The sequence below is a fragment of the Ceratotherium simum genome, chromosome 17, assembly GCF_057802395.1.
Source record: "Ceratotherium simum simum isolate JZ-2026a chromosome 17, ASM5780239v1, whole genome shotgun sequence".
NCBI classification, from domain to species: Eukaryota; Metazoa; Chordata; class Mammalia; order Perissodactyla; family Rhinocerotidae; genus Ceratotherium; species Ceratotherium simum.
Window position 1 is genome coordinate 40,401,277 of NC_141916.1, and position 26,091 is coordinate 40,427,367.

Consider the following 26,091-nt stretch of genomic DNA (forward strand, 5'->3'; position numbering starts at 1 on the left):
ACTGTATTCTTCTTGGCAAAAGTAGAGAACCATCCATGGACTTGGTGTGCATGTGATGCAAGAAAACAGGAAGGACTCTGCAGTCAGAGGGTCTAGATCCAGTTATGTTTTTTTTACTTAATAACCTAACAAAGATGGAAAAGTTACACAATTCACTGAACTTCAGTTTCCTCATCCATAAAGGGATAATAAATAATATTTAACTATTTCTTTCATAGGGTCTCTGTAAGCATCAAGGAAATTATGTCCACGAGTTCTTGAATATGTTTCTGAATGTTTGTCAATGCAAGTACCAAATATGTATGGAATTTGGAAGGCCACTATTGATTTATCCTTTCTCTCTCTCTTTTTATTAATATAAGACTTGTTTTTGGAACTTTGCTCCATTTGCAGAAATTGTTCTTAGCACAAGGGAAACAACAGGAAGAGTGTTAAGTGCCAAGGCACTTCTTACCACCTTTGTAAGATATGTTATAACTGAGTTAGAAACATGTGTATTACATAGTGAAAACATCATAAAGCACTTGTCTGATGCATAAATTGGGTAGAGTATCCCCAGCCCAAAGATTTAACCTATATTAAACATCAACCTTATGCTTTAAAAAAAATGTCCTGTCTTTGTAAATCTATGTTTATTTTATTTTATTTTGCTTTATATAATTTTAATACATTGTGACAACCAGTTTTTAAAATTTTTTATATTCTTCCTCCTTTTTTTCTATTATTAACTAATTATAGGCATTATATTCCCATTAGCAGTCACTTTGGCTAAACAAACATCTTATGATTAATTCCTTTTGCATTTTTACAGAGTTTGTCAATTTTGTATTCTATATATTTCCACCTTTCTTATTTGATTCATTTTAGCCAAATATTATGTAATCATTGTTATAATCCTTAGACATTTGTGATATCCTGACAGTTGCCTATGTGATTAGTTTTAGTTACTCTGTCATAAATTATGTTCTGAATATAATCATTTAAGTACAATGTTTTAATATGTACTAGAGTTTCAAAATGGCAGAATTTGATATAATTTCTTAATCATTTACTGGCACTGCCTTTTCAGAGAAAGGGGGAGGGAGTTTCTCGTACTCAAAGGTCTTTGCCCTGTGATCTTCACAAACATATCTTCAACTTCACCTTTGTCCCTTGGATTCAATACTTAAGGTATTGATCTTAGTGTCTCTCTTCAGCTATTTTATTATTCAACCTATTATAATACACAACTATCATATTGTTTTTGGTTGCCTTCAATATAGTTGCATGACCCAGGTCAGCCTCTGGCAGTCAGTGTCTTCCATCTCAATGCAGGGATTGGTAATGATTCCTCAGATCTGAGTAGTAAATGTCCCCAAGAGTAAAATCAGGGTAGCTCAGAAGTCCTGCTCAAAAAAGCCGCTAAGGAAAAGAGGTAGGGCTGACTAGTCTTGGGTGTTCTCTTCCATAGGTTTTGCCCTCAATATTCCTACAGTGTTAGATTACATTCTCCCTAAAGCAGTTCCTCCCTCAGATGATTGAGAGAGCACTGTGAAAGGAATTTGGTAGAGTGCAGAATGACGTAGTTTAGTAGGATCTGGTGTTCTTCACGCTAAGGATCATCTCCCTCCCCTCTTCTTGAGCTCTTGGAGCTCACATCAACGAGGGTCAGTTACTTAGTGCTTCCACTGTTCGCATTATCAGAAAGATTAATCACCAAAACCAGAGAAATATGAACTCAGGATGAAATTGTGAGAACCTTGAGGAAGATAAATCCCTTTGAAAGAAAGAAGAGGAAAAAAACAGATGTAGACATTATGAGAAGTTGATGTTTTAGAAGACACTCAACAGGAGTTTAAATAAGTATAGTAAATATACAAAATAGATAAAGAAAATATTAGCAAAATAAAATATCAAAAAGAGAATAAGTGAAAAATATGAGGTATGAAAAGTATAGTACTGGAGTTGGCCTGGTGGTGCAAGCAGTTAAGTGGGTGCGCTCTGCTGCGGCGGCCCAGGGTTCACCAGTTCAGATCCTGGATGCGCCCCAACGCACCACTTGGCAAGCCATGCTGTGGCGACATCCCATATAAAGTAGAGGAAGATGGGCATGGATGTTATCCCAGGGCCAGTCTTCCTCAGCAAAAAAGAGGAGGATTGGCATTGGATGTTAGCTCAGGGCTGGTCCTCCTCACACAAAAAATAAATAAATAAAAAGAGAAAAGTATAATACTTAAAAATAAGATAATATATGGGATAAAAACAAGAAAGGATGAGGTGGAAAATCAAACCGAGGATCTCATGCATAAAGAATTTGAAAATATATATATGAAAGCTGGAAGAAAAATATGATTATAAATAGATAATTTAAATATGCATATCTGAAAAGTTAAGATATACAAATATTTGAATTAAAACTGACAATAATTGAATAACAGATGCCTTAAAAGGAGAAAGAAATAAATTGGAGAGGAGAAGCATTTAAAGAAACAATAAATACAAGTTTTCCAATATTCAAAAAGATGAAAACACCGGAATTGAAAGTGCCCATTGAATACTCAACAAGAGAAATAAGGAAGAACACACATATATGTATGGAAAAACTAGATACAGTATAGAGAAATTTGAGAATATCAAACACAAAAATTTGAAGTCTTCCAGAAAAAAAGAGCAGATCACTTTTTAATAGCAAGAGTGGGTATATAAAAAACTGAAGAACAATATTTTTTAAATGTATTGAAGTAAAAGAACATTGAACCTAGAATTTTATATTTAACCAAATGGTCATTCAACTATAAGGATATATATTCTCAAGATTATAAGTCCTCAAAAAATTTGGCACATACAGGCCCACACTGAAAACAGTTTTGGAAGAATTCCTTAAATGAAAGGAGAACCAAAACCAGGAGATAATGCATGAGATTTGTAAAATTAGGTGGATAAATTTACTTGGTAAATTTTGCTATTGTAATTAGAAAATTAAGACCGTATAAAGAAAGGAGGGAAAATAGTCATAGTATCTAAAACGAAAAATTTTAGATTTAAAATCCAAATAGTATTAGTATGATAGAGGATAAGAAGGCATATCAAAGGACATGAGAACATGCCACAGTACTTGCCTTGTTATGGAAAAGATAACATATCAATTAAAAAGAATAAGAAAACATTAAAATAAGCATAGAAAGAAGACGGTATTGGTATAATAAGCTAATATAATAGAAACATATATCAATGCATACAATGAATGTAAGTGGACAAAGACAGATTTTATTAATTTAGATTTTTTAAGTATACAACTATATGCTCCTCATATGAGATACTCACAGACTATAAGAAAATTCCAATTACAGTAAAAAGATAAGAAAATACAGTTACTAAAAGAAAGCTCTTGTAACCATAATAATAATAGCCAAAATAGGCTTAAAGAAACATTATTAAGGATAGAGAAAGTTTCTGCATATTGACGTAAGTATATATCCACTCAGAAGATAAAACAGTTAAAAAATAATGTACTTAATAGCCACAAAATTATAAACAAAAATCAATAGGAAAATTCACCAGCAAGATGGTGAAGTAGGAAGACCTAGACTCTCCTTACCTTCCAAACTCACCAATTCAGCAACAATTCAGAGGCAAATTCCCTTTCTGAGAAATATAGAAACTAATTGAAAGGCTCTGGCACACAGAGAGAATATAAAACCAGACTCATTGAAGCTGGTAGAAAAATTCAAGATACCATCTCACCAGAGTCCTTGCACCTGGCATAACACCATATGATCAGGAAGAGATCCCCTAGCTCCCAGCATTTCCCAGGGGATAGATGGAGTTGGCTTATATGCCCAGCACTCCAACTTTCCCAAGGGGGCTCTCCAGGGGACTGGCTTCTGTCTTGCCAGTCTTACAGTTCTGACAGGTCTAGTATAGGCTAGTGATCTGGAGGAGAATGGAGGTGGTGGTTGGGACTGGTAGACACAATAGTTCCTCTTCCTTGCTGAGAACAGAGTGAACACGTAAAAAATTCCAGCTCTCAGCTTCCCTCCTGGGGAGAAATAAAGTTGGTAGAGGCCCCCAGAAACTCTGGACAAACTTATTGGTGGAGGTATTCTGCTGTATGAGGCCAGTCTGTGAAAACTAGGAAAGGTGTCTTCTTTGTCTAATGCACAGACAACAACACAGAGAGTGAAGGAAAATAAAGAATCAGGCAAAGATGTTCCAAACAAAGAAATAAGATAAATCTTCAGAAACAGACTCTAATAAACAGAGTTATATGATTTACCTAACAGAGAATTCAAAATAATTCATAAAGATACTCACTGAGGTCAAGAGAACAAAGTATGAACAAAAGGAGAATTTCAACATTCTCAGAGATAGAAAATATAATAAAATACAAAACAAAAACTATAAGGTGACGAATGCAATAAAAAAACTAAATAATTCACTAGAGGGGTTCAACAGCAGACTAGATCAAGCAGAAGAAGGAACTGGAAAACTTGACGACATGTCATTGGAAGTAATTTGGTCAGAAGGGTGAAAATAAAAAAGAATTACAAAGAATAAAGTTTAAGGGATTTATGGGATACCATCAAGCAAACAAATATAGACATTATAAAAGTCTCAGAAGGAGAAGAGAGAGAGAAAGTACCAGAGAGCTTATTCAAAGAAATAATTATGAAAACTTCCCAAATCTGGGGAAAGACACAGACACCTAGATACAGGAGGCCCAAAATACACATGTGAGTTTATCTCAAAGAAATCCACACGAAGACACATTATGGTCAAATTGTCAAAAGTCAAAGACAAGGAGAGAATTTTTAGAGAATCAAGAGAAAAGAAACTTGTCACATACAAGTGAACCCCTAGAAGACTAACAGCAGATTTTTCAAAAGAAACCTTGCAGGCCAGAGAGAATGGGATGATATATTCAAAGTACTGAAAGAAAAAAACTTCCAACCAAGAATACTGTACCTGGCAAAATTGTCCTTCAACAGTGAAAGAGAGATAAAGACTTTCCCAGACAAACAAAAGCTAAGGGAGTTCATCAACACTAGATTTCCCTTGCAAGAAATGCTAAAGGGAGTTCTTCAAGTTGAAATAAAAAAGTGCTAAACAGCAACATAGCATAAGAAAGTAGGAAACTTGTTAGTAAGGTGTGTATATATATATATATACTGAATATATACAGAATACTGCTTTACTATAGTAGTGGTGGGTAAATCACTTATGGGTGTTCCAGTGGTTAGGAATTGCTGCTCTCACCACCACAGTCTGGGTTCATTTCCCAGTAATGGAACCAGACCACCCATCTGTTGGTTGTCAGACTCTGGTGGCTGCTTGTTACTGTGAGCTGAAAGCTGCATCACTGGTGTTTTGAATACCAGCAAGGTCACCCATGATGGACAGGCCTCAGTGGAGCTTTTAGATAAAGACATACTAAGAAGGAGGACCTGGCCATTGAATCCTGAAAAAAATTGTCCATGAAAACTCTATGAATTGCAACAAATCATTGTCTGATACAGTGCTGGAAGGTGAGAGTGTGGTACAAAAAGACCAGGCAGGGTTCCACTTTGCTGTACTCAGAGTCACTAGAAGTCAGAATCGACTCAACAGCACTAAGAACAAAACATATATAATTCTGGTATACAAATTAGAACACAAAAACATTTTAAAATATCTATAACTGAAAATATTTTAAAAGATACACAATATAAATAGATGTAAACTGTAATGACAACAACATAAAATATGTGTTTAGGGGGAAAAGTTAAAGTGTAGAGTTTTTGTATGCTATTAAACTTAAGTTCTTATCAGGTTAAAATAGACTGTTATAATTATAGATATTTTATGTATGCCCTAAGGTAACCATGCACACACATAAATATCTAGTATACTGCAAAAAAGAAAAAGACAAAGGAATCAGGACATATCAATACAAAATAAATCAAAAAACACAAGGGAAGATGACAAAAGGAAAAAGCGTAGACAAAAGAACTCAACTTGCTTTGATTTAACATATAGGAAAAGATTCAAAGACTTAGGGAGATTGGAATGTTAGTGTGGATTTGTCGTTTAAGACCTACTCACTGACACTTGGGGGGTCCAGAAGACATATCTTTCACTAATACTATGAGAAATAAGTTTGTGAGGGAGCTCCAGCATCCTTGAAGAACTCTGTGATCACTGTTTGTAGGCCAGACCTTACAGTGAGAACTGCAGTCACTGAATTGAGAAACCTAAATGCAATGGGAGTGATTAAATGCCAGGGCGGCAGGGGCCAAGTGGTAGCACTAAACCACCAAAGGCAGAGTGGGCATTATTACTATAATGTACAGCAGAGTCAAAGCAGCAATCAGAATAGCCTGACTCACACAGACCTATGGCATCGGCTAGTTGATCGTGGTGTTCCTAGACATGAAATGTTAAATTCTTACTTGATCTGTAGAGGCATAAAAGTCCTAGGTCAAGTCAATAGAAGTCTAACCTGATCCTACAAACAAAGAGTCACAGCCACGCAATCAGTTGCCAGGCTTGAGCCATTTTACAGACCTAAAACCACTTGGATAAAGGGGAGGCTGGGTCCCCTTGAGAAAGGACCCCAGTACACTACAAAAATGTTATACTGTTAATTTTCCTTCCAGCCTTCCCCAAAAGGGACCTACTGCCTTTTACCAGAGTACCTGTACATTGGGGAAAAGGAAACAGTCAGACCATTTAAGGAGTCTGAACTGACACTGATTTTGGGAGACCCAAAGCATCACTATGGCCAACAAGTCAGAGTAAGGACTTATAGAAGCTAAGTGATCAGAGTATTAGCTCAGGTCTATTTCACAATGGATCTAGTGGGACCCCAAACTTATCCTGTGGTTACTTCCCCAGTTCAAGAATGCATAATTGAAACAGACATACTTAGCAGCTGGTATAATCCCCACATTGGCTCCCTGACCTATAAAGTCATGGTTATTATGGTGGGAAAGGTCAAGTGGAAACCATTAGAACTTACTTTACATCAGAAAATAGTAAATCAAAACCAGTACTACACTCCCGGAAGAATTGCAGAAATTGGTGCCACCATTAAGGACTTGAAATATGCAGGTGTGTTTATTTCCACCACATCCCCACTCAACCCCCCTATTTTGCATGTGCAAAAGACAGATTTCAATATAAAAAATCAACAAAACACAAGGGAAGACAGAAAGAGAAGAAAAGAGGGATAAAAGAACTACAAGACTAATGGAAAATTTAAATAAAATGCCAATAATAAATTCTTCTCAATCAATAATTACTTTAAAGGTAAATGGATTAAATTCCCCAGTGCAAAGACATAGAGTGGCTAAATGAATATAAAAAAAGAAGATATAACTATATGTTGTCTCTAACAAACTCACTTTAGGTTTAAGGACACACATAGGCTGAAAATGAGGGAATGGAAAAAGATATTCTGTGCAAATGATAACCACAACACAGTGGGAGTGTCAATACTTAGATAAAATAGACTTTAAGTAAAAAATGTCACAAGAGACAAGAAAGGACATTATATAATGACAAAAGAGTCAACTGACCAGGAATATATAACAATTATAAATATATAGATGTACCCAACATCAGAGTGCCTAACTATATAAAGCAAACATTGACACAATGGAAGGGACAAATAGACAACAACACAATAACAGTTGGAGTCCTTAATACCTCATTTTAAATAATGGATAGAACATTCAGATAGAAGATCAATAAGGAAATGGAGAACTTGAACAACACTATAGATCAAATTAACCTCAAAAGGAATACACAGAACATTCCACACAACAACAGCAAAATACACATTCTTCTAATGTGTACACATATCTTTCTCCAAGATATACTACATGTTAGGTCACAAAATAAATCTCAACAAATCTAAGAAAAATAAAATCATACCAAATATCTTTTCTTCCCACAATAGAATGAAACTAGAAATCAATAGCAGAAGGAAAATTGGAAAAATCACAAATACGTGAAAATTAAACAGCACACTCTTGAACAATGGGTCAAAAACGAACTCAAAAAGGAAATTAGAAAATACCTCAAGACAAACAAAAATGAGAACACAACATACCAAAACTTATGGGATCCAGCAAAACCAATATCAAGAGAGAAGTTCATACTGATAAGCACCTACATTAAAAAAAGAAGAAAGATCTCAAATCAACCACCTAACTTTACATCTCAATAAACTAGAAAAAGAAAAGCAAACTAAGCCTAAACTTAGCAGAAGGAGGTAAATAATGAAGATTTGAGCAGAAATAAATAAAATAGAAACTAGAAAAACAATAAGAAAAATCAATAAAACTAAAAGTTGATTTTATGAAAAGATTAAAAAATTGGCAAACTCTTAGACTAGGAAAAAAAGAGCATAGTCAAATAAATCAAATCAAAAATGAAAGAAAAAACATTATAATAGATGGCACAGAAATAAAAAGGATCATTAGAGACTGTTATGAAAAATGATATGCCAACAAACTGGACAACTTAAAAGAAATGGATAAATTACTAGAAACATACAATTGGCCAAGACTAAATCATGAAGAAATCAAAAGTATAAATAGAGCGATGTCAGCATCATGGCTGAGTGAGCTCTTCCCTTAGACTCTCCCCCTAAGATAGAATGAAAAGGACATTCATATACAAGCAGAGGACATTCACACAACACAAAAGACATCTGAGAGACCCACAAAACCATACGTCTGAAGGTGGAGGTGCTGGATCCCCCAGAGGAAGTGGAAGGAAGTGAGGGGATATACTCTCCTTCCCCCAACAGCAGTGACCCAGGGCTCAGGACCGTGCATGGCTCTGAGAAAAGAGGAGGGAGGGATGGCACTCTGTGGGAATATCTTCGCTTTCCAAGTTCTCCCACTGTGTGTGGGAAAGCCCCACCCAGAAGTGACTAAGCTATTTCTGGGGTGTCTTCATCAAGCCAGCATCCTCAAAGAGCAGATAGCGAAGGCAGAGTGAGAATGCCCTCAGCATTGCACACTCAAAATGAAGTGCCTCTACCCGCACCCAGTGCTCCAGGTCAGCCGGTCAGCCAGAGTGCCTGAGCATATGATAGAAAAGCAGCAGCTGTGAGCCAGTGAGCCACCATTGCAGCAGGCACAGAACACATACCTCTTGAAGGCCCCCCCAGTGGTGGCAAGTAGCAGTTGAGACCAGATAGTATCACTATGCGGAGGCACAAATCCACACCATCAAACAGTATGAAAAAATATGTTAATACTCCAGACCAGAAGGGAAATGACAAGTAGCCCGAAATCAATTCTGAAGGCACAAAAATTTATAATCAAAATGACAGAGAATTCAAAATAGCTATCATAAAAAAAAAACTCAATGAGTTACAATAAAATATAGATAGACAATTCAATAAAATCAGGAACTTCTTCACAAAAGAGATTGAAACTATAAAGAAAAACCAATCAGAGATGTTGGAGATGAAAAACACAATGGATGACATAAAGAAAAATCTGGACTCCCTGAATAACAGAGCTGATATTATGAAGGAGAGAATCATCAGTCTGGAGGACAGAAATATAGAAATGCTTCAGATGGAGGAGGAGAGAAAACTAAGACTAAAAAGAAATGAAGAAATTCTCCAAGGAATATCCAAATCAATTAGGAAATGCAACATAAGGATTATAGGTATTCCAGAGGGAGAAGAGAAGGAGAATGGAGCAGAAAGCTTGTTCAAAGAAATAATAGCTGAGAACTTCCCAAACCAGGGGAAGGAGCTGGAAATACAAGTGAAAGAAGTTGATAGAACTGCTGACTATATCAATGTAAAAAGACCTTCTTCAAGGCATGTACAAGTGAAGCTGGCAAAAGTCAATGACAAAGAAAAGATATTAAGGGCAGCAAGGCAGAAGAAAATAACTTACAAAGGAATGCCTATCAGGCTTTCAGCAGAAATCTTATAGGCTAGGAAAGAGTGGAATGATATATTCAAAATTCTGAAAGACAACATCTTTCAGCCACGAATACTCTATCCAGTGGAAATATCCTTCAGATATGATGGATAAATGAAAACTTTCCCAGATAAACAAAAGCTAAGTGAGTTCACTGCCACAAGGCCTCCCCACCCCTCCACTACAGAAATGCTCAGGAAGGCCCTTATACCAAAAAAAAAAAAAAAAGAAAGAGGTTACAAAGCATTGAACAAGGAGATAAACAGGTAGACAAAATCAGAAAATTGCAGATCTCTATCAGAACAGGTTAGCAAACACAATTATAAAATTAAAGATAAAGGGAAGGGACACATCAACAATAAATATAATGTCATCATTTTAACCACAAACTCACAACACAAGATGGAATAAGTTGTGACAATAACAACTTAAACAGGGAAGAGGAAATGGATGGAATTGGCTTAGTCTAAGGAAATAAGAGGGTATCAGAAAATGGACTATCTCATCTACGAGACTTTTTATACAAACCTCATGGTAATCACTAAACAAATAATCAAAACAGAGACACAAATGATAAACAAAGAGAAAACTAAGAAAACCATCATAGAGAACTACTGAACTGAATTGGTAGTCCAAAATATACGCCATAAGAAATAAGGGAAATGCAGAAGAACTGGAAAACAAGCAATAAAATGGCAGCATTAAGCCTTCATATATCAATAATCACTCTAAAATGTAAATGGATTGAATTTTCCAATCAAAAGACACAGAATGGTGGGATGGATTATAAAACAAGACCCAACAGCATGCTGCCTCCAGGAAACACATCTCAGCTCTAAACACAAACACAGGCTCAGAGTGAAGGGATGGAAGACAATACTCCAAGTTAATGGCAAACAAAAGAAAGCAGGTCTTGCCATACTTATATCATGCAAAGTAGACTTCAAGATAAAACAGGTAATGAAAGACACAGGAGCAGCAAAGTACATAAAGCAACTATTAACAAACGTAAAAGGAGATATTAACAACAACACAAATAGTAAGGGACCTTAACACCTCACTTAAATCAATGGCTAGATCATCCAGACAGAAAGTCAACGAGGAAATAATGGATTTAAATGAAAAACTAGACCAGGTGGACTGAATAGATATATATAGAACATTCCATCCAAAAACAGCAGAATACACATTCTTCTCAAGTGCACACAGAACATTCTCAAGGATAGACCATATGTTGGGAAACAAGGCAAGCCTCTATAAATTTAAGAAGATTGAAATTATATCAAGCAGCATTTTTTGTGTGTGTGAGGACAATCAGCCTTCAGCTAACATCTGCCAAATCTCCTCTTTTTTGCTGAGGAAGACCGGCCCTAGGCTAATACCCATGCCCATCTTCCTCCACTTTATATGGGATGCCGCCACAGAATGGCTTGACAAGCAGTGCACCGGTGTGCGCCCAGGATCCGAACCACCGAACCCTGGGCCACCACAGCGGAGCATGCGCACTTAACCGCTTGCACCACCTGGCCGGCCCCTTAAGCAGCTTTTCCAACCATAATGTTATGAAACTAGAAATCAACAACAAGAAAAAAGGTAGGAAATTGACAAACGTGGAGACTAAACAATATGATCAAGGGATCATTGAAGAAATTAAAGGGGAAATAAAAAAATATCTGGAGACAAATGAGAATGAAAATTCACCATACCAACTCATATGGGATGCAGCAAAGCAGTCCTAAGAGGGACATTCAAAGCAATACAGGCCTACCTTAACAAACTAGAAAAATCTCAAATAAGCAATCCTAAACTACACCTAACAGAATTAGAAAAAGAAGAACAAAGAAGCCCAGAGTCAGCAGAAGGGGGGAAATTATAAAAATGAGAGGAGAAATAAATAAATTTAAACAAAAAATATAGTAGAAAGGATCAATGAAATGAAGAGCTGGTTCTTTGAGATGATAAACAAAATTGCCAAACCCTTAGCCAGACTCACTAAGAAAAAAAGAGAGAAGGCTCAAATAAAATTAGAGATGAAAGAGGATAAATTACAATGGATACCACAGAAATACCAAGGATCATAAGAGAATACTATGAAAAACTATATGCCAAAAAATTGGACAATCTAGAAGAAATGGATAAATTCTTAGACTCATACAACCTCCCAAAACTGAAACAGGAAGAAATAGAGAATCTGAATAGACCAAATCCCCATAAAGAGATTGAAACAGTAATCCAAATCCTCCCCAAAAATAAATGTCCGGGACTAAATGGCTTCTCTGGGGAATTCTACCAAACGTTCAAAGAAGATTAAATATCTACCCTTCTCAAACTATTCAAAAAAATTGAGGAAGGTGGAACACTTCCTAACACATTCTATGAGGCCAACATCACCCTAATCCCAAAGCCAGACAAGGACAACACAAAGAAGGAAAATTACAGGCCAGTATCGCTGATGAACAAAGATGCAAAAATCCTCAACAAGTTATCGGCAAACAAAATACAGTAATACATTAAAAAGATCATACAACATGATTAAGTGGGATTTATACCAGGGACACAGGGATGGTTCAACATCCACAAATCAATCAATGTGATATACCACATTAAAAAAATGAGGAATAAAAATCACATGGTCATCTCAATAGACACAGAGAAAGAATTTGACAAGATCCACCATCCATTTGTGATAAAAACTCTCAATAAAATGGGCATAGAAGGAAAGTACCTCAACATAATATAGGCCATATATGACAAACCCACAGCCAACATCATTCTCAATGGGGAAAAATTGAAAGCCATCCCTCTGAGAGCAAGAAAAAGACAAGATGCCCACTCTCACCACTCTTATTCAACATAGTACTGGAGGTTTTGGCCAGAGCAATTAGGGAAGAAAGAGAAATAAAAGTGAGTCCAAATAGACAATGAAGAAGTGAAACTCTCACTGTTTGATGACAACATGAATTTTATATATACTGAACACCCTAAAGAATCCATCAGAAAGCTATTAGAAATAATCAACAACTACAGCAAAGTTGCAGGGTATAAAATCAACTTACAAAAATCAGTTGCATTTCTGTACTCTAATAATCAACTAACAGAAAGAGAACTCAAGAATACAATCCCATATACAATCACAGCAAAAAGAATAAGATATCTAGGAATAAATTTAACCAAGGAGGTGAAAGACCTATACAATGAAAATTATAAAACATTATTGAAAGGAATTGGTGATGACATAAAGAAATGGAAAGATATTCCATGCACAAGGATTGGAAGAATAAATATAGTCAAAATGTCTATACTACCTAAAGCAATCTGCAGTTTCAATACAATCTCAATCAGAATCTCAATGACTTTCTTCATGGAAATAGAACAAAGAATCTTAAAATTCGTATGGGGCAACAAACGACTCTGAATATCCAAAGCAATCCTGAGAGAAAAGAACAAAGCTGGAGGCATTGTAATCCCCGACTTCAAAATATACTACAAAGCTATAGTAACCAAAACAGCATGGTACTGGTATAACAACAGACAACAGATCAATGGAACAGAATTGAAAGCCCAGAAATAAAACCACACATCTACAGATGGCTAATCTTTGACAAAGAACCTAAGAACATAGAATGGAGAAAGGAAAGTCTCTTCAATAAGTGGTGTTCAGAAAACTGGACAGCCACATGCAAAAGAATGAAAGTAGACCATTATCTTTTGCCATACACAAAAATTAACTGAAAGTGGATCAAGGACTTGAAGGTAAGACCTGAAACCATAAAACTCCTAGAAGAAAAAATAGACCATACACTCTTTGACATCTGTTTTAGAAGGATATTTTCGAATACCATGTCTACTCGGGCAAGGGAAACAAAAGAAAAAATTAACAAGTGGGAATTCATGAGACTAAAGAGCTTCTGCAAGGAAAAGGAAACCATGAACAAAATGAAAAGACAACCCACCAACTGGGAGAAAATATTTGCAAATCGTATATCTGACAAGATATTAATCTCCAAAATATATAAAGAATTCACACAATTCAACAATAAAAAACACAACCTGATCAAAATATGGGCAGAGGATATGAACAGACATTTTTCCAAAGATATACAGATGGCCAACATGCACATGAAAAGAGGTTCAACATCACTAATCATCAGGGAAATGCAAATCCCACCCACAATGAGATATCACCTCACACCTGTGAATGGCTAGAATTACCAGGACCCAAAACAACAAATGTTGGAGAGGATGTGGAGAAAGGGAACCCTCATACACTGTTGGTGGGAATGCAAACTGGTATAGCCACTATGGAAACAGTATGGAGATTTCTCAAAAAATTAAAAGTAGAAATACCATATGACCCAGTTATTCCACTACTGGGTATTTGTCCAAAGAACTTGAAATCAACAATTCAAAGAGACTTATGCACCCCTATGTTCATTGCAGCATTACTCACTTTAGTCAAGAAGTGGAAGCAACCCAAGTGCCCATCAACTGATGATTGGATAAAGAAGATGTGGTATAAATATATACAATGGAATACTACTCAGCCAGAAAAAAGACAAAATCGCCCATTTGCAACAACGTGGATGGACCTTCAGGGTATTGTGTTAAGTGAAATAAGCCAGACAGAGAAAGACAAACACCACAGGATTTCACTCATAAGTGAGAGATAAACTAACACACAGGCAAAGAGAACAGTTTAGTGGTTACCAGAGGGGAATAAAATGTATACAAATCACAAATGAAGAAGTAAAATTGCTCCTGTTTTAAGATAATGATCTTATGTACAGAAAACTCTAAAGACAGCATATAAAAAAATTAGAACTAGTAAACAAATTTATTAAAGATGCAGGATGCAAAATCAACACTCAAAAATCAGTTGCATATCTCTACACTAACAATGACTCTCTGAAAAGAAATTAGGAAAGCAATCATTTGAATGGCAGAAAGCAAGAAGTGTGATAATACCAAGTGTTGGAGAGAAGGTGTACCCAGATTTTCTCTTATAAATTTCTGATGGTCATGTAAATTAGTGTGACCACTCAAATGGCAATTTAGCATTATCTTATAAAATTGAACATTTACATACTCTTATGTTCTAGCAATTTCAGTTGTAAGTATTGTCAAGAAAAACTCTGGGCACACCAGGAGACATGCATGAGAATATTCATACCAACATTATTTATAACAAAAAATCCTTAAAAACAATCTAAACGCCCATAGACAGAGAAATAGATTATGGTATATTCATATAATGAAATGATATATAACATTCAAAATGCATAAACTACTATATGAAATAATATGAATAAATCTTAGCATTATAATATTGAGTAAAAAACAATTTTTTAAACACCAAGTTTTATAAACTTCAGAGGTTTTAAAGATTAGGATCTGGACATCTTTGAGGGTCATTATTCTGCCTATCTATGAGTATATTAGGTATGGCAAGGGGGTATTAAGGTGGCAAATGGAATTAAGGTTGTTAATCAGATGACCTTAAAGGGATCATCCTGAATTATCCTAGTTAACCCAGTGTAATCACAAGGGTCCTTTAAATGCGGAAGAGAGGCAGAAGAGTCAGTGTTAATATGATGCAATGTGAGAAATACTTGACTGACCACTAGCGCTGAATAAGGAAGAGAGTTATGAGCAAAGAACTTCAGGCAGCCTCCAGAAGCTGGAAAAGGCAAGGAAATGAATTGTCCCCTAGAGTCTCCAGAAAGGAGCATAGCCCGGCCAACAACTTGGTTTTAGTTCAGTTAAGACCCATTTCATATTTCTCAACTTCAGAACTGTAAGATTGTTACAGAACTGTAATAAATTTATATTGTTTTAAGCCATTAAGGGCACATATGTGCACACATACATGCATATATGTTTGTGTGTCAGTGTCAGGTAGTAAATGGTACAAAAAAATCAATTTGGTTCAAGAGTTTTGAATAGAAAATGCTGTTTTATATGGGATGGTCAGGAACGAGGTAATGTTTAAACAGAGATTTGAATGAGATGAAGAAGCAAGATATCTGGGAGCAAAATATTTCAGAAGAGGAAACAGCCAGTGCAAACTTCTCCAAGACAGAAGTGTGCTTGGCATTTTTGAGGAATAGCAAAAAGGCTAATATGGCTGGAGGAAAGTGAGTCAACGGAAAACTGGAATACGGATACTGTTGGTGATTACATATGGGATGGTTATTCTGATTATTTCTGGAATGGGAGTGGGAAGGACAGTTAGAGGGAAATTTTACTTTTGCCCTGCCTATTATTTATGTGTTTGGATGACAATGCATTAGTTTTGTGTTTTTAAAGAATTTTCATTACAACGCAGAGGTACAAGAAATCTGAAGTGCAGAACAACAAGTGTAAAGATGAAGGACATACTGGCACGGTCTATATAACCTAGTAGGTTCAGTTCAAAAATTGAGGGTAAAGGGTAGGAAAGACTCAAACTAGGCTGTTGTTGTTTAAAAGTATGCATTGTCTATTTGCACTTTTATAAGTTTCTACCTGCTGAGTCTGTATATATATGTCAGTAAACATGTATTTGTGTGTGTGCACATGAACATAAACAAGTATAAGAATCCTGTGGCTGCTTGATACTCAATTATTTGGTCTGAAAGTGAATTTTTAGAAGTATAGAATAAGGAATATTATTAAATAGTCCACTTATAAATCCCTGCTTACCAGAACATCTTGAGGGTACTGATAGTATGGAAACCCACAGTTACTTTAGCAATATGAAGTAGAATTGAGAGCATGGAATTGGGAATCAGACTGCCTGAGTTAAGACCTCGGTTCTTAGAGGTCATTTATCCTCTCTGTATCTAAGTTTTTTAATCTGTAAAGGAGAGATAATTGACTCTGGCTGACAGAATTGAGGTAAGGAATAAATCCACTGATGGAAGTACAACACTAGAACAGCATCTGGCATACAGTAAGTGCTCAATAAATGTTTGTTACTATTATTGTTTCTCTGGTCTTCTTTATTGGGCTGGAGCTAACAGACTTTATACACACTGCTAAGTTAACTCCTGGCTCTTCAAGTATGCTCCAGGGGGCCACTCTAGCAATCTTATTTGCTTTAGCCTGTTCGTTGTTACCTTGCTATGCATGTGCAAATGACATCACTATAACCCTCAGTGTTTAAAAGCAGAAATAATCCAGCACACCATATTACCCCTACACCCATATTATACCCTACAGTGTAATACAGTTGCATTAACCAGTACCTTTTCCTTGTCATTGCTGTTCTGCTTAAATATTATTCAAATATTTCATCAGAACAGACTTTACCAATAATCTCTGAAAACAAATAGACTTTGTGTTCCCTGGACAAAGTTAAAAGAGATCTTAAACAACATTATTGCAGTTGAGTCTGATCTCTGTGGTCTTTATTTCAGCTAGATAAGACTACAACTTTGAGTAAAACACTTAAATATTGGTAAATGCCAGCCTTGATTGATTTTTTGATTTACAGATGACTTCTCTATGGGGATTTAAGGGCTTTGACTTGGGTTCAAAGGTTTTCAGTTTACAAGCTAGATGACCTCAGGCAAACTTCTCAATTCTCTGAGTCTTAGTTTCCTGAATGCTGAGCTTCATGAGTACTTTTCCCCGTTTACAAAAATCCCAATACAGTCTATATCATTTAGTGTCTCACAGTTTTGTGACAAAAGCAAGAAAAAGGATTATTACTTTTACCGGCTAGCACGTGGGAAAATGAAATGGATTTCATAAGTCATCAACTAGGTCTTCGGGCCAGGCCTTCTGATTATTAATGAAGATCTCTTTTCCATCAGACCATATTATTTAATTTATTAGAATAAAAAATGCTGTTCTCTAAAAAAAAAAAATTTAAATAGGTCAAGAACTCAAAGTGATTCACAAGACTGATTAATCTTCTCTGTTTACAGTGTAACTACAGGTCCTCCAGGAGTAGTTCAACTGACCCCATCTTATCAAGTGAATCATTAACGAATTGTCTTTCAGAAAATAGGCAAAGTCACGTAGCCAGAGCATGCACAGAAGAACTCTTGATCTGAAATGACCAGGGAATCAAAGATTCTCCTCCCCATGGAACCAAAGAACTGGGACATGACTGGAATTTAAAACTTGGACTCTTATCAGAAGGAGGGGTCCATCATTCAGGAAGATCTGGTTTTAAAATTCCCTCTCCACCTTACCATAAATGTTTAGAACCTCATCATAAATGTTTAAAACATTACCATAAATGCTTGAAGCCCACCAATCAAAACCTGTCCCACCAGTGTTTCTGTGTGCCAGCCTGTTCTCCCTAGCCTCTTAAATTTCACCCCCAATCCTGAATTAGGGATACAGATCTGAAGGCACACATACCCTGTCTCCCTGCAGATTGATCTCACAGAATAGAGCTGATTTCTTTTCCCAAAAGCTGATGCTGTAATTAATTGGCTTGTTTACGTGCATCAGGCAGGAGGACGTCAATTTTGTGCAGTAACAAAATTTGGCAACCACGAAGAGACAAGGTCCTGTGACTGCCCACCTGAGGCTCTGGAGCCCCCAGTGTGTTGCGGGATCTTTCACTGATCCTGAGTGGCTGTCTAGAAAATTTTGCCTGGAGGCACAGCTGATTGGACTCCTGTCTCCAGCCTTCATGCCCCAGGCTCCCTCTGTACCCTTTTTCCTTTTGAGAGAAGAAAACAGCTCCAGGATCAGACATCTTTTGGGTGAGTAACCTTGTTATAACACATCTATGCTTAAATTGTCTAATAATCTCATCAGGAATGTGGGTTAGAGGCCCCACTGGGGAGATTTTTGCTGGGTTAAAGTCCCAAGGCTAGAATTGTGGGTTCAAGGGAGACAACAGAAAATGGTTACAGCTGCTGGGGCACTCAAAGGATTAGGTTAGAGTCCTCAGCTCTGACATAGTGTCCCACAGTACCCTGGGTTAGAGTCCCAGAGTATTTAATTTCTGTGTCTGTGCATGTTTTTCTTTGTCTGACTGAGTTATTTGTTAAAACCGGCTCTTTGGGGGCTGAGTTTCTTGGTGACCATAACAAACTCTCTTTAGAAATTGCCTTGTGTGTCGCGGCCACCTTGGAAAGCCCTCTAAAATGGGGATAACTTGGGCCGGCCCCGTGGCTGGGCGGTTGGGTGCGCGCGCTCTGCTGCTGGCGGCCCGGGTTCGGATCCCGGGCGCACACCGACGCACCACTTCTGCGGCCATGCTGAGGCCGCGTCCCACATACAGCAACTAGAGGGATGTGCAGCTATGACATCCAACTATCTACTGGGGCTTTGGGGGAAAAAAATAAATAAATAAAATTATAAAATGGGGATAACTATAAACAGCTGGCAAGATAACCCAGGATAATTTAAAACTAGAGTGGAAACTTGGGGGCTCCTTTTTAAGAGCCAGGTAATAGAGAAATTTTTTTAAAGAGTCGAGCTCACCACTTTCTGGCACCTAAAGTTTCCAGAAGCTGTAAATGTTTACAAAGAACTGCAGTATCTTATAAGTTATAAAAGTCACCTAAAAGAAAAGCACATATTAGGTCATGGCTTTACAGAGACTCTCATAATCTAGGTTTGAAGGAAGGCCCAAAATAAGCCCCTTCCAGAGTTAACAAGACTCAGAGATTTTCTGGAAAACTACTACGTTAAAGATTACTGGAATTGTTCAATCCCGCCACATAGAGTTACTTTTTGTCCTGGCTGAAACTTGACAAGATATTTGAAAGGATTTAGCTACTTATAATCAGAAACTCAGCTAAACTGGAAGCTGATATTCAGAGCTTGCTAGGAATTTGCTTTCCAGGCTTTCTTCCCTAAGTTAAAATAAAACTAAGCACACAGAGGGAAAGAAGCAAATTAGAGATGATATAGTTGGACAGGTAGATCAACCTAAAATGTCAATTAAATTACAGCCCAATTTCTGAGGAATGAAGAGCAACTGTTGTTAAAAAAAATCCTTGCAAGACTGGAAATGCAGCTCTAGAGGCAGTTCAGATTCCACTCATTTCCTTTGTCTCAAAGATTTTGCAAACTCTCTGGGAACTATCTAACCCATCATCAATCCCTAAGACTGAAGAAAAAAAAGGAAAAAAAGAAAAAAATGGCCATAAGAGTGCCTTCACCCAAAAACTAGCATCTTGAGTGTCTTCTCCACAAATATTAGTGAAAAAACTTAAAACAAAATTTGGGTTAATAACTAGGGAGCCTTGTATTACTGTACCTGATTCATGGCAGTAATTATCAAACAATAGCTGAGGAGTCTCTGTGTATTTGTGTCTATATATATGTATGTGTGTGTGATTATCTTACCTCCAGATGGTATAATTTCTAAAGATCTCTCTTCAGTTGGCTTAAAGTAAGCACTTACATAAATTATTTATAGATGTAATGGAAATTAATCGAAATGTTTTTCAAGCTAACATGATATAAAGTAATCTTTGGTAAATAAAAGCTTATTTAAGATTGTTGGTTTGATTAAAAGGGACATGTCCTCAGAGTTATCAGCATTGGATATGATGTAAACATACAGTCTTTACCACTTCTTGCTGGTGGGTTTTGCAACAGAGATAACATGAGTAAAATAAACTTATGTTGTCTCTGTTGTAGACATTGTCAGCAAGAATAATAACTTAAAAAATAGCTTATTTTGTCTAATGTCTCATAAAGTCCTTATAGGCAATCTAAACAATTATTGGAAACAGATATAATAAATAAATGTGAAAAAAGTAAAAATTTGGAGGGAAACTTTTTAGCAATGATTTTATGTTATGATATAGGTACTTAAAAAAGCTTAAGATGATGACTAACTGCTTTAGTGTCACATAATGTTTTTGTGAGTAATCTAAATGTGATTGTTACAAACAAATGGTATAGACATAAGTGAGATAAGAGTTTATGGGTAAACTCTTAACAGTAATTATATTTTATGGCATGTGCATTTAAAATAACTTCAAAAAATATTAGAAATAGGTTTATCTACTTTTGGCTTCTTATTACAGAGAAACTAAAATAAGTTTGAGTCCATTAGTAAATGTCTCGTATTTTATTAAAAGATTGTACTATGGGGCCAGCCCCATGGCTTAACAGTTAAGTGCACCCGCTCCGCTACTGGCGGCCCGGGTTCGGATCCCGGGCGCGCACCAATGCTCCGCTTCTCCGGCCATGCTGAGGCCGCGTCCCACATACAGCAACTAGAAGGATGTGCAGCTACGACATACAACTATCTACTGGGACTTTGGGGGAAAAAAAAAAAAAGAAAGGAGGTGGATTGGCAATAGATGTTAGCTCAGAGCCGGTCTTCCTCAGCAAAAAGAGGAGGATTAGCATGGAAGTTAGCTCAGGGCTGACCTTCCTCACAAAAAAATAAATAAATAAAAAAATAAATAAATAAAAAAATAAGTAAAAACTGTTTAAAAAACAAAAAGATTGTACTATGAAGTAGCATGTTTCTACAAATTATGAAAAGTATTTATACATTTGCCAAGTCACAGAATTCCAATTTGTAAGAGGCAGTTTATAATCACTTACTTCTTAATTTTCACTAAAAATAAAGGTTTGTAAGGGTTAAGAATCCTAATTAACATATGTGATTAAAGCTACTAAAAATTAATAAGAGAAACATCTTTGTATTCAAGGAAAGTAAGATGTATGTTTTCAGGAAAGAAGGTATAAAGAATGGGAACATTCTTGTTTCGTTAAGAAAGGTAAATTTGTCCTAAAGCACTAAGAGGGAAGAAAGAAGGCATTAGACAAATTCTGAATGTAAAAAGAATGTCATAGATGGTTTGTGGAAGAGGAACACTGAGCAAAGAATTCTGTGCATGGTCAAGTTGGCTAAGATTAAAATGAATTTAATTAAGCAAATTTTTTAAGCAATATTATTAAGCAAATTATATTACATTTTAGTATAAAAAGTAAGCAGGTGCCAAAATTAGAATTTGGTTTTCTGTCTCTTTTGAGATAATTTTCCTGAAGTTCTAGTCTGCTCTTGATAAAGAGATTATAAAAGTTTTTTCTTTGCCTTTGAGTAAGTCTACCTAAAAGAAATTCTATGTTTTGTCAAAATAATTTCCTATATTCCAAAAGCTAAGGTCTCTATATTAAGAAAATGAAGATTTTTAAAAAATTGTTTAATTCTCTTTGTCTCAGCATCTTCTGTTGTCACTTTGGTTAAATGGCTGGCTAAGCATTGTTTCACAGTGAGCATTGTTTCCTATTTGACCAAGTGTTTTAAAACCTTTTGATATTTTTGACAAGCTCTTCAAAATTCAAATCCTAAATGAAGTCTTTCTTTTGACTTGACAATTTCTCTGAGAATTTCCCAAGAGCCTCTGGGACTACCCAAAGAAATTTGTTCTCTCTTCCTACAAAGAGAAAGATACTAAACTTATTAGGCTTATTTGGTATCTTAAATTATATGGGAAGCATTACCAAATAAGCGATGATAAACCTTAGATTATGTTATGTGGGTAAATGTTATTGATATAAGTGTTTTGAAAATTATATAACATTATTAAAATTCTGATCTGTCCTGGTTGTCAGCCATGATTCTAGTTATTATCTTAAAGTGTTGTATGTTGCAGACATAACCAAGTTTCTTTGTCAATTCCCATTTTGAGTCTTTTGTCATTTACAGATAGTTATTGTTTTACTCTGATGCTCTTGCAAATGTTTCATTTTCAGAGATATTCACAGAAAGGACTCTGACACTTACTTTAGAATACAGGTTTCTGATAAACTTTCAGATCATAAAACTGAACTGGGTAAGAAATTACAGAACTCTAACAGAGAAACTGATGACTTCATGAAACTGCTAAAAAAAGATCAAGATCAAGAGTTGGTTACATGAAACTGAATGAACTGATGAGGATGATTAAAATTTTTATGACTTTTTCTTTGAAATATTGCTTATTTTTTAATGTACTGTTTTTCCAGATTTAAAGAAACCCTTTTCTCTTAAAGTCTAACTATGCTTACAACAATTTGGTAAATTATAGCTTTGTAGACAGAATTAAAACCTTTATCTTTTTCTCCCTACCTGAGCTTTCCAGAATTTAGAAACTCTTAGTGAGTAAATATTTTTATTTTCATGGTAATATAGTTATTTGCATAAGTTCAATAAGAATCTGATCTCCTTATAGCAGGACAAAATTGGAAACATTGGATTATATTACCAAAGCTTTAACTGGAGTGTCATATTTGAGAGAAACAGGCATAGACTCAGAGGACCAGACAGCTTTGAGGAACAAAGATTGGACTTTATGGAATGAAGCCCCTTGGAAATATTGACCCAGTACCTTGCATACAGGGTTCTCATCAACCTTACCAGGTGAGTAAAGAATGTCACTTCCCTGGCTGGTACAAAGGACCTCCGGATATTTGGGGGAACCTCAAGAGAAGAGAAGAATCCACCCAAATCTATAGATATTGCAGGTAGAGTCTGATGACAAGTCCTTGTCTTGGCTTTCCTGGCCTCAAGAGGCCTTGGAAGTTCAATCTGAGATTCCTTATACAAAGTTCCAGCAAAGCAGATTTGAAAGAGCCTATGTGATCAATTGCTATTCTTGCTGTACTTATGTAAATAATTGGGCCAAGTTTATTGAAACTACACTTATTTTGCAAACCAGTGAGTCTGAATTTGGCTATCTTAGGTAAAAATGAGGGTGATTTTATAGAGAAAAATTATGTTTCAACAAAAACTATAGTACACATTCATGGATAATAGATTCTATTTCTGTTAATTGTCTGTCAGGTTTTTGTTTTCTATTTGTAAGCTGGACTGGACTCTGACTTCTTCTGGTCTCCTGAAACATCTGGCTACAAATCTCCAAACTAACGTTTTCAATTTTTTCCATCATTTTCATTTGGAAGCAAAGAGGACTGAAACCACCCTTTTTCCTGAAGTCCTGCTAACTGAAGCTGGACAGCTTGAGATAAACTTAAGAGAAATTCATGCCTGTTGCTGTGTAAGCCACTCAGAAAGATTCCTGAACACCCAATGACATCAGCAGAGATGTTTCAAACTGCAAAAGATGCTTTGACCCTGCCATCTACAAATCTTCTTGACTGGCTGCCCCCCGGGCTCAGAAACTGTTTTATAATTTGCTCCAACCATTAACTTACTTTTTCTTTTTGTTTCTTTAGAAAGGCTTCTTATTAAATACCTGGTTACTTGTTTACACAATATAGGCCTAACCTTGGTAGCCCACCTGCATCGCCGTCTTACTGAGAAACTGTTTCAATGAGATGGAACAACCTATGCCCCTTATTAGAAAGAAGAAGCTAGAGTGGTCATCCCCCTATATCCCTCAAGATTGAGGAATGAACAACAAAGGAAGGGATTTGTAACCATAGGTCCTCCAGGACCAGTTCGCCTGACCCCAACTTATCAACAGAGTCATTAAGAAATTATCTTTCAGAAAATGGGTGAAGTCACAGAGCTAGAGCATGCTCAGAAGAACTCTTGACCTGAAATGACCAGGGAATCAAAGATTCTCCTCCCCATGGAACCAAAGAACTGGGACATGACTGGAATTTAAAACTTGGACTCTTATCAGAAAGGAGGGGTCCGTCATTCAGGAAGATCTGGTTTTAAAATTCCCTCTCCACCTTACCATAAATGTTTAGAACCTCATCATAAATGTTTAAAACATTACCATAAATGCTTGAAGCCCACCAATCAAAACCTGTCCCACCATGTTTCTGTGTGCCAGCCTGTTCTCCCTAACCTCTTAAATTTCACCCTCCAATCCTGAATCAGGGTGATAGATCTGAAGGCACACATACCTTGTCTCCCTGCAGATCAATCTTACAGAATAGAGCTGATTTCTTTTCGCAAAAGCCGATGCCTTAATTAATTGGCTTGTTTATACACATCGGGCAAGAGAACTCTAGTTTTTGTAGTAACAATAGGTCAATTGTAAGAATATTTTTGGCATATAATCCATTACACAGCAACTTCTCTTATTTTAATCACATTTATAAATATCTTTTGGTCCATTGAGAACCAAAAAGACAATATCAAAATATTTGTAAGTTTTCAACATTAATAAACTCTTAACTATCAGAATTATCACCAAAGAAATGCCTTCTTCAGATTTAAAGGCTGATTTATATCACTTTATAGATAATTCTGTTAATATGTACACTTCAGTTGAAAACTGTAATTTGAAATATAATATTCTTTTTGACAACCACTTGCCTTTTTTTACATCAAATTACTTAGCTTGGAAACATGAAACTCATTCTACCTTAAATCCATTGCAGCATCTAGTTTTTCTTTTCTTTAAATGTTGTGCCTCTGCTGAATTATTCAAATGTTGATTTTGGTCCATCATTGAACTACAAATATCATGTGAAGGTTTTCACTTGTCTCCAATGTTTTATTCAAAATCGTCACCTATTCAGGGAGAAAAAAGTATAATTTATTTCACTTTAACAATATACAATTCAGAAGTAAGAAAAGCCACAAAGTCAACGTCAATCAATCAATAAATCCATTAATATTCATTCAGGGCCTACTATGTCCTGAGCACTGGGCTCAGTAAACGCTGAAATCAAAAGGAGGAGAAAAAACATACACACACAGAGCCCTAGCTTTAGGGAGATTATAATTTAGTTAGGATGATAAATTTATGGAAAGAAATTCAAAACAGCAAATAAATATGATAATATAGAATCACACACTAGATAAGATGAACAAAAATTGTAAATTATAGAAATAAATTTTTAAAATATTTTCTATGTATGTACATTATAAGATTTAGGAAGGTAAATATATGTTTAATTTATCTTTACAGTTTTGCAAAGTGCCACACAGTGCCTTGCACATAGTAGATAGTGAAAATAGGTAGAAAAATAATGTAATGAATTGTAATTAGAGTGGTCTAAGACAGTTTCATGGAGGAGATACCTCTGGAACCAGGCTCAAAAAGCAGGTGGAGTTTGAATTTGTTAAAAAGAACAAAGTGGGGGCCGGCCCCGTGGCATAGCAGTTAAGTGCACATGCTCCACTGCTGGTGGCCTGGGGTTCGGATCTTGGGTGCACACCGAGGCACTGCTTGTCAGGCCATGCTGTGGCGGCGTCCCATATAAAGTGGAGGAAGATGGGCACAGATGTTAGCCCAGGGCCAGTCTTCCTCAGCAAAAAGAGGAGGATTGGCATGGATGTTAGCTCAGGGCTGATCTTCCT

At 36.2% G+C, this 26,091-nt stretch overlaps 1 protein-coding gene across 1 annotated transcript in view; it reads right to left on the reverse strand.

Annotated features, from left to right (window-relative positions):
* The window catches only part of SLCO1B3 (solute carrier organic anion transporter family member 1B3), a 70,347-nt gene extending 45,087 nt beyond the window's left edge, over positions 1-25,260 (reverse strand). Inside the window, exon 1 of the mRNA XM_087441979.1 lies at positions 25,151-25,260. Within this exon, the coding sequence (XP_087298105.1) occupies positions 25,151-25,237 (87 nt within the window). The 5' untranslated portion in view covers positions 25,238-25,260. The remainder of the gene's footprint in view (positions 1-25,150) is intronic.
* Positions 25,261-26,091: the final 831 nt, after the last annotated feature.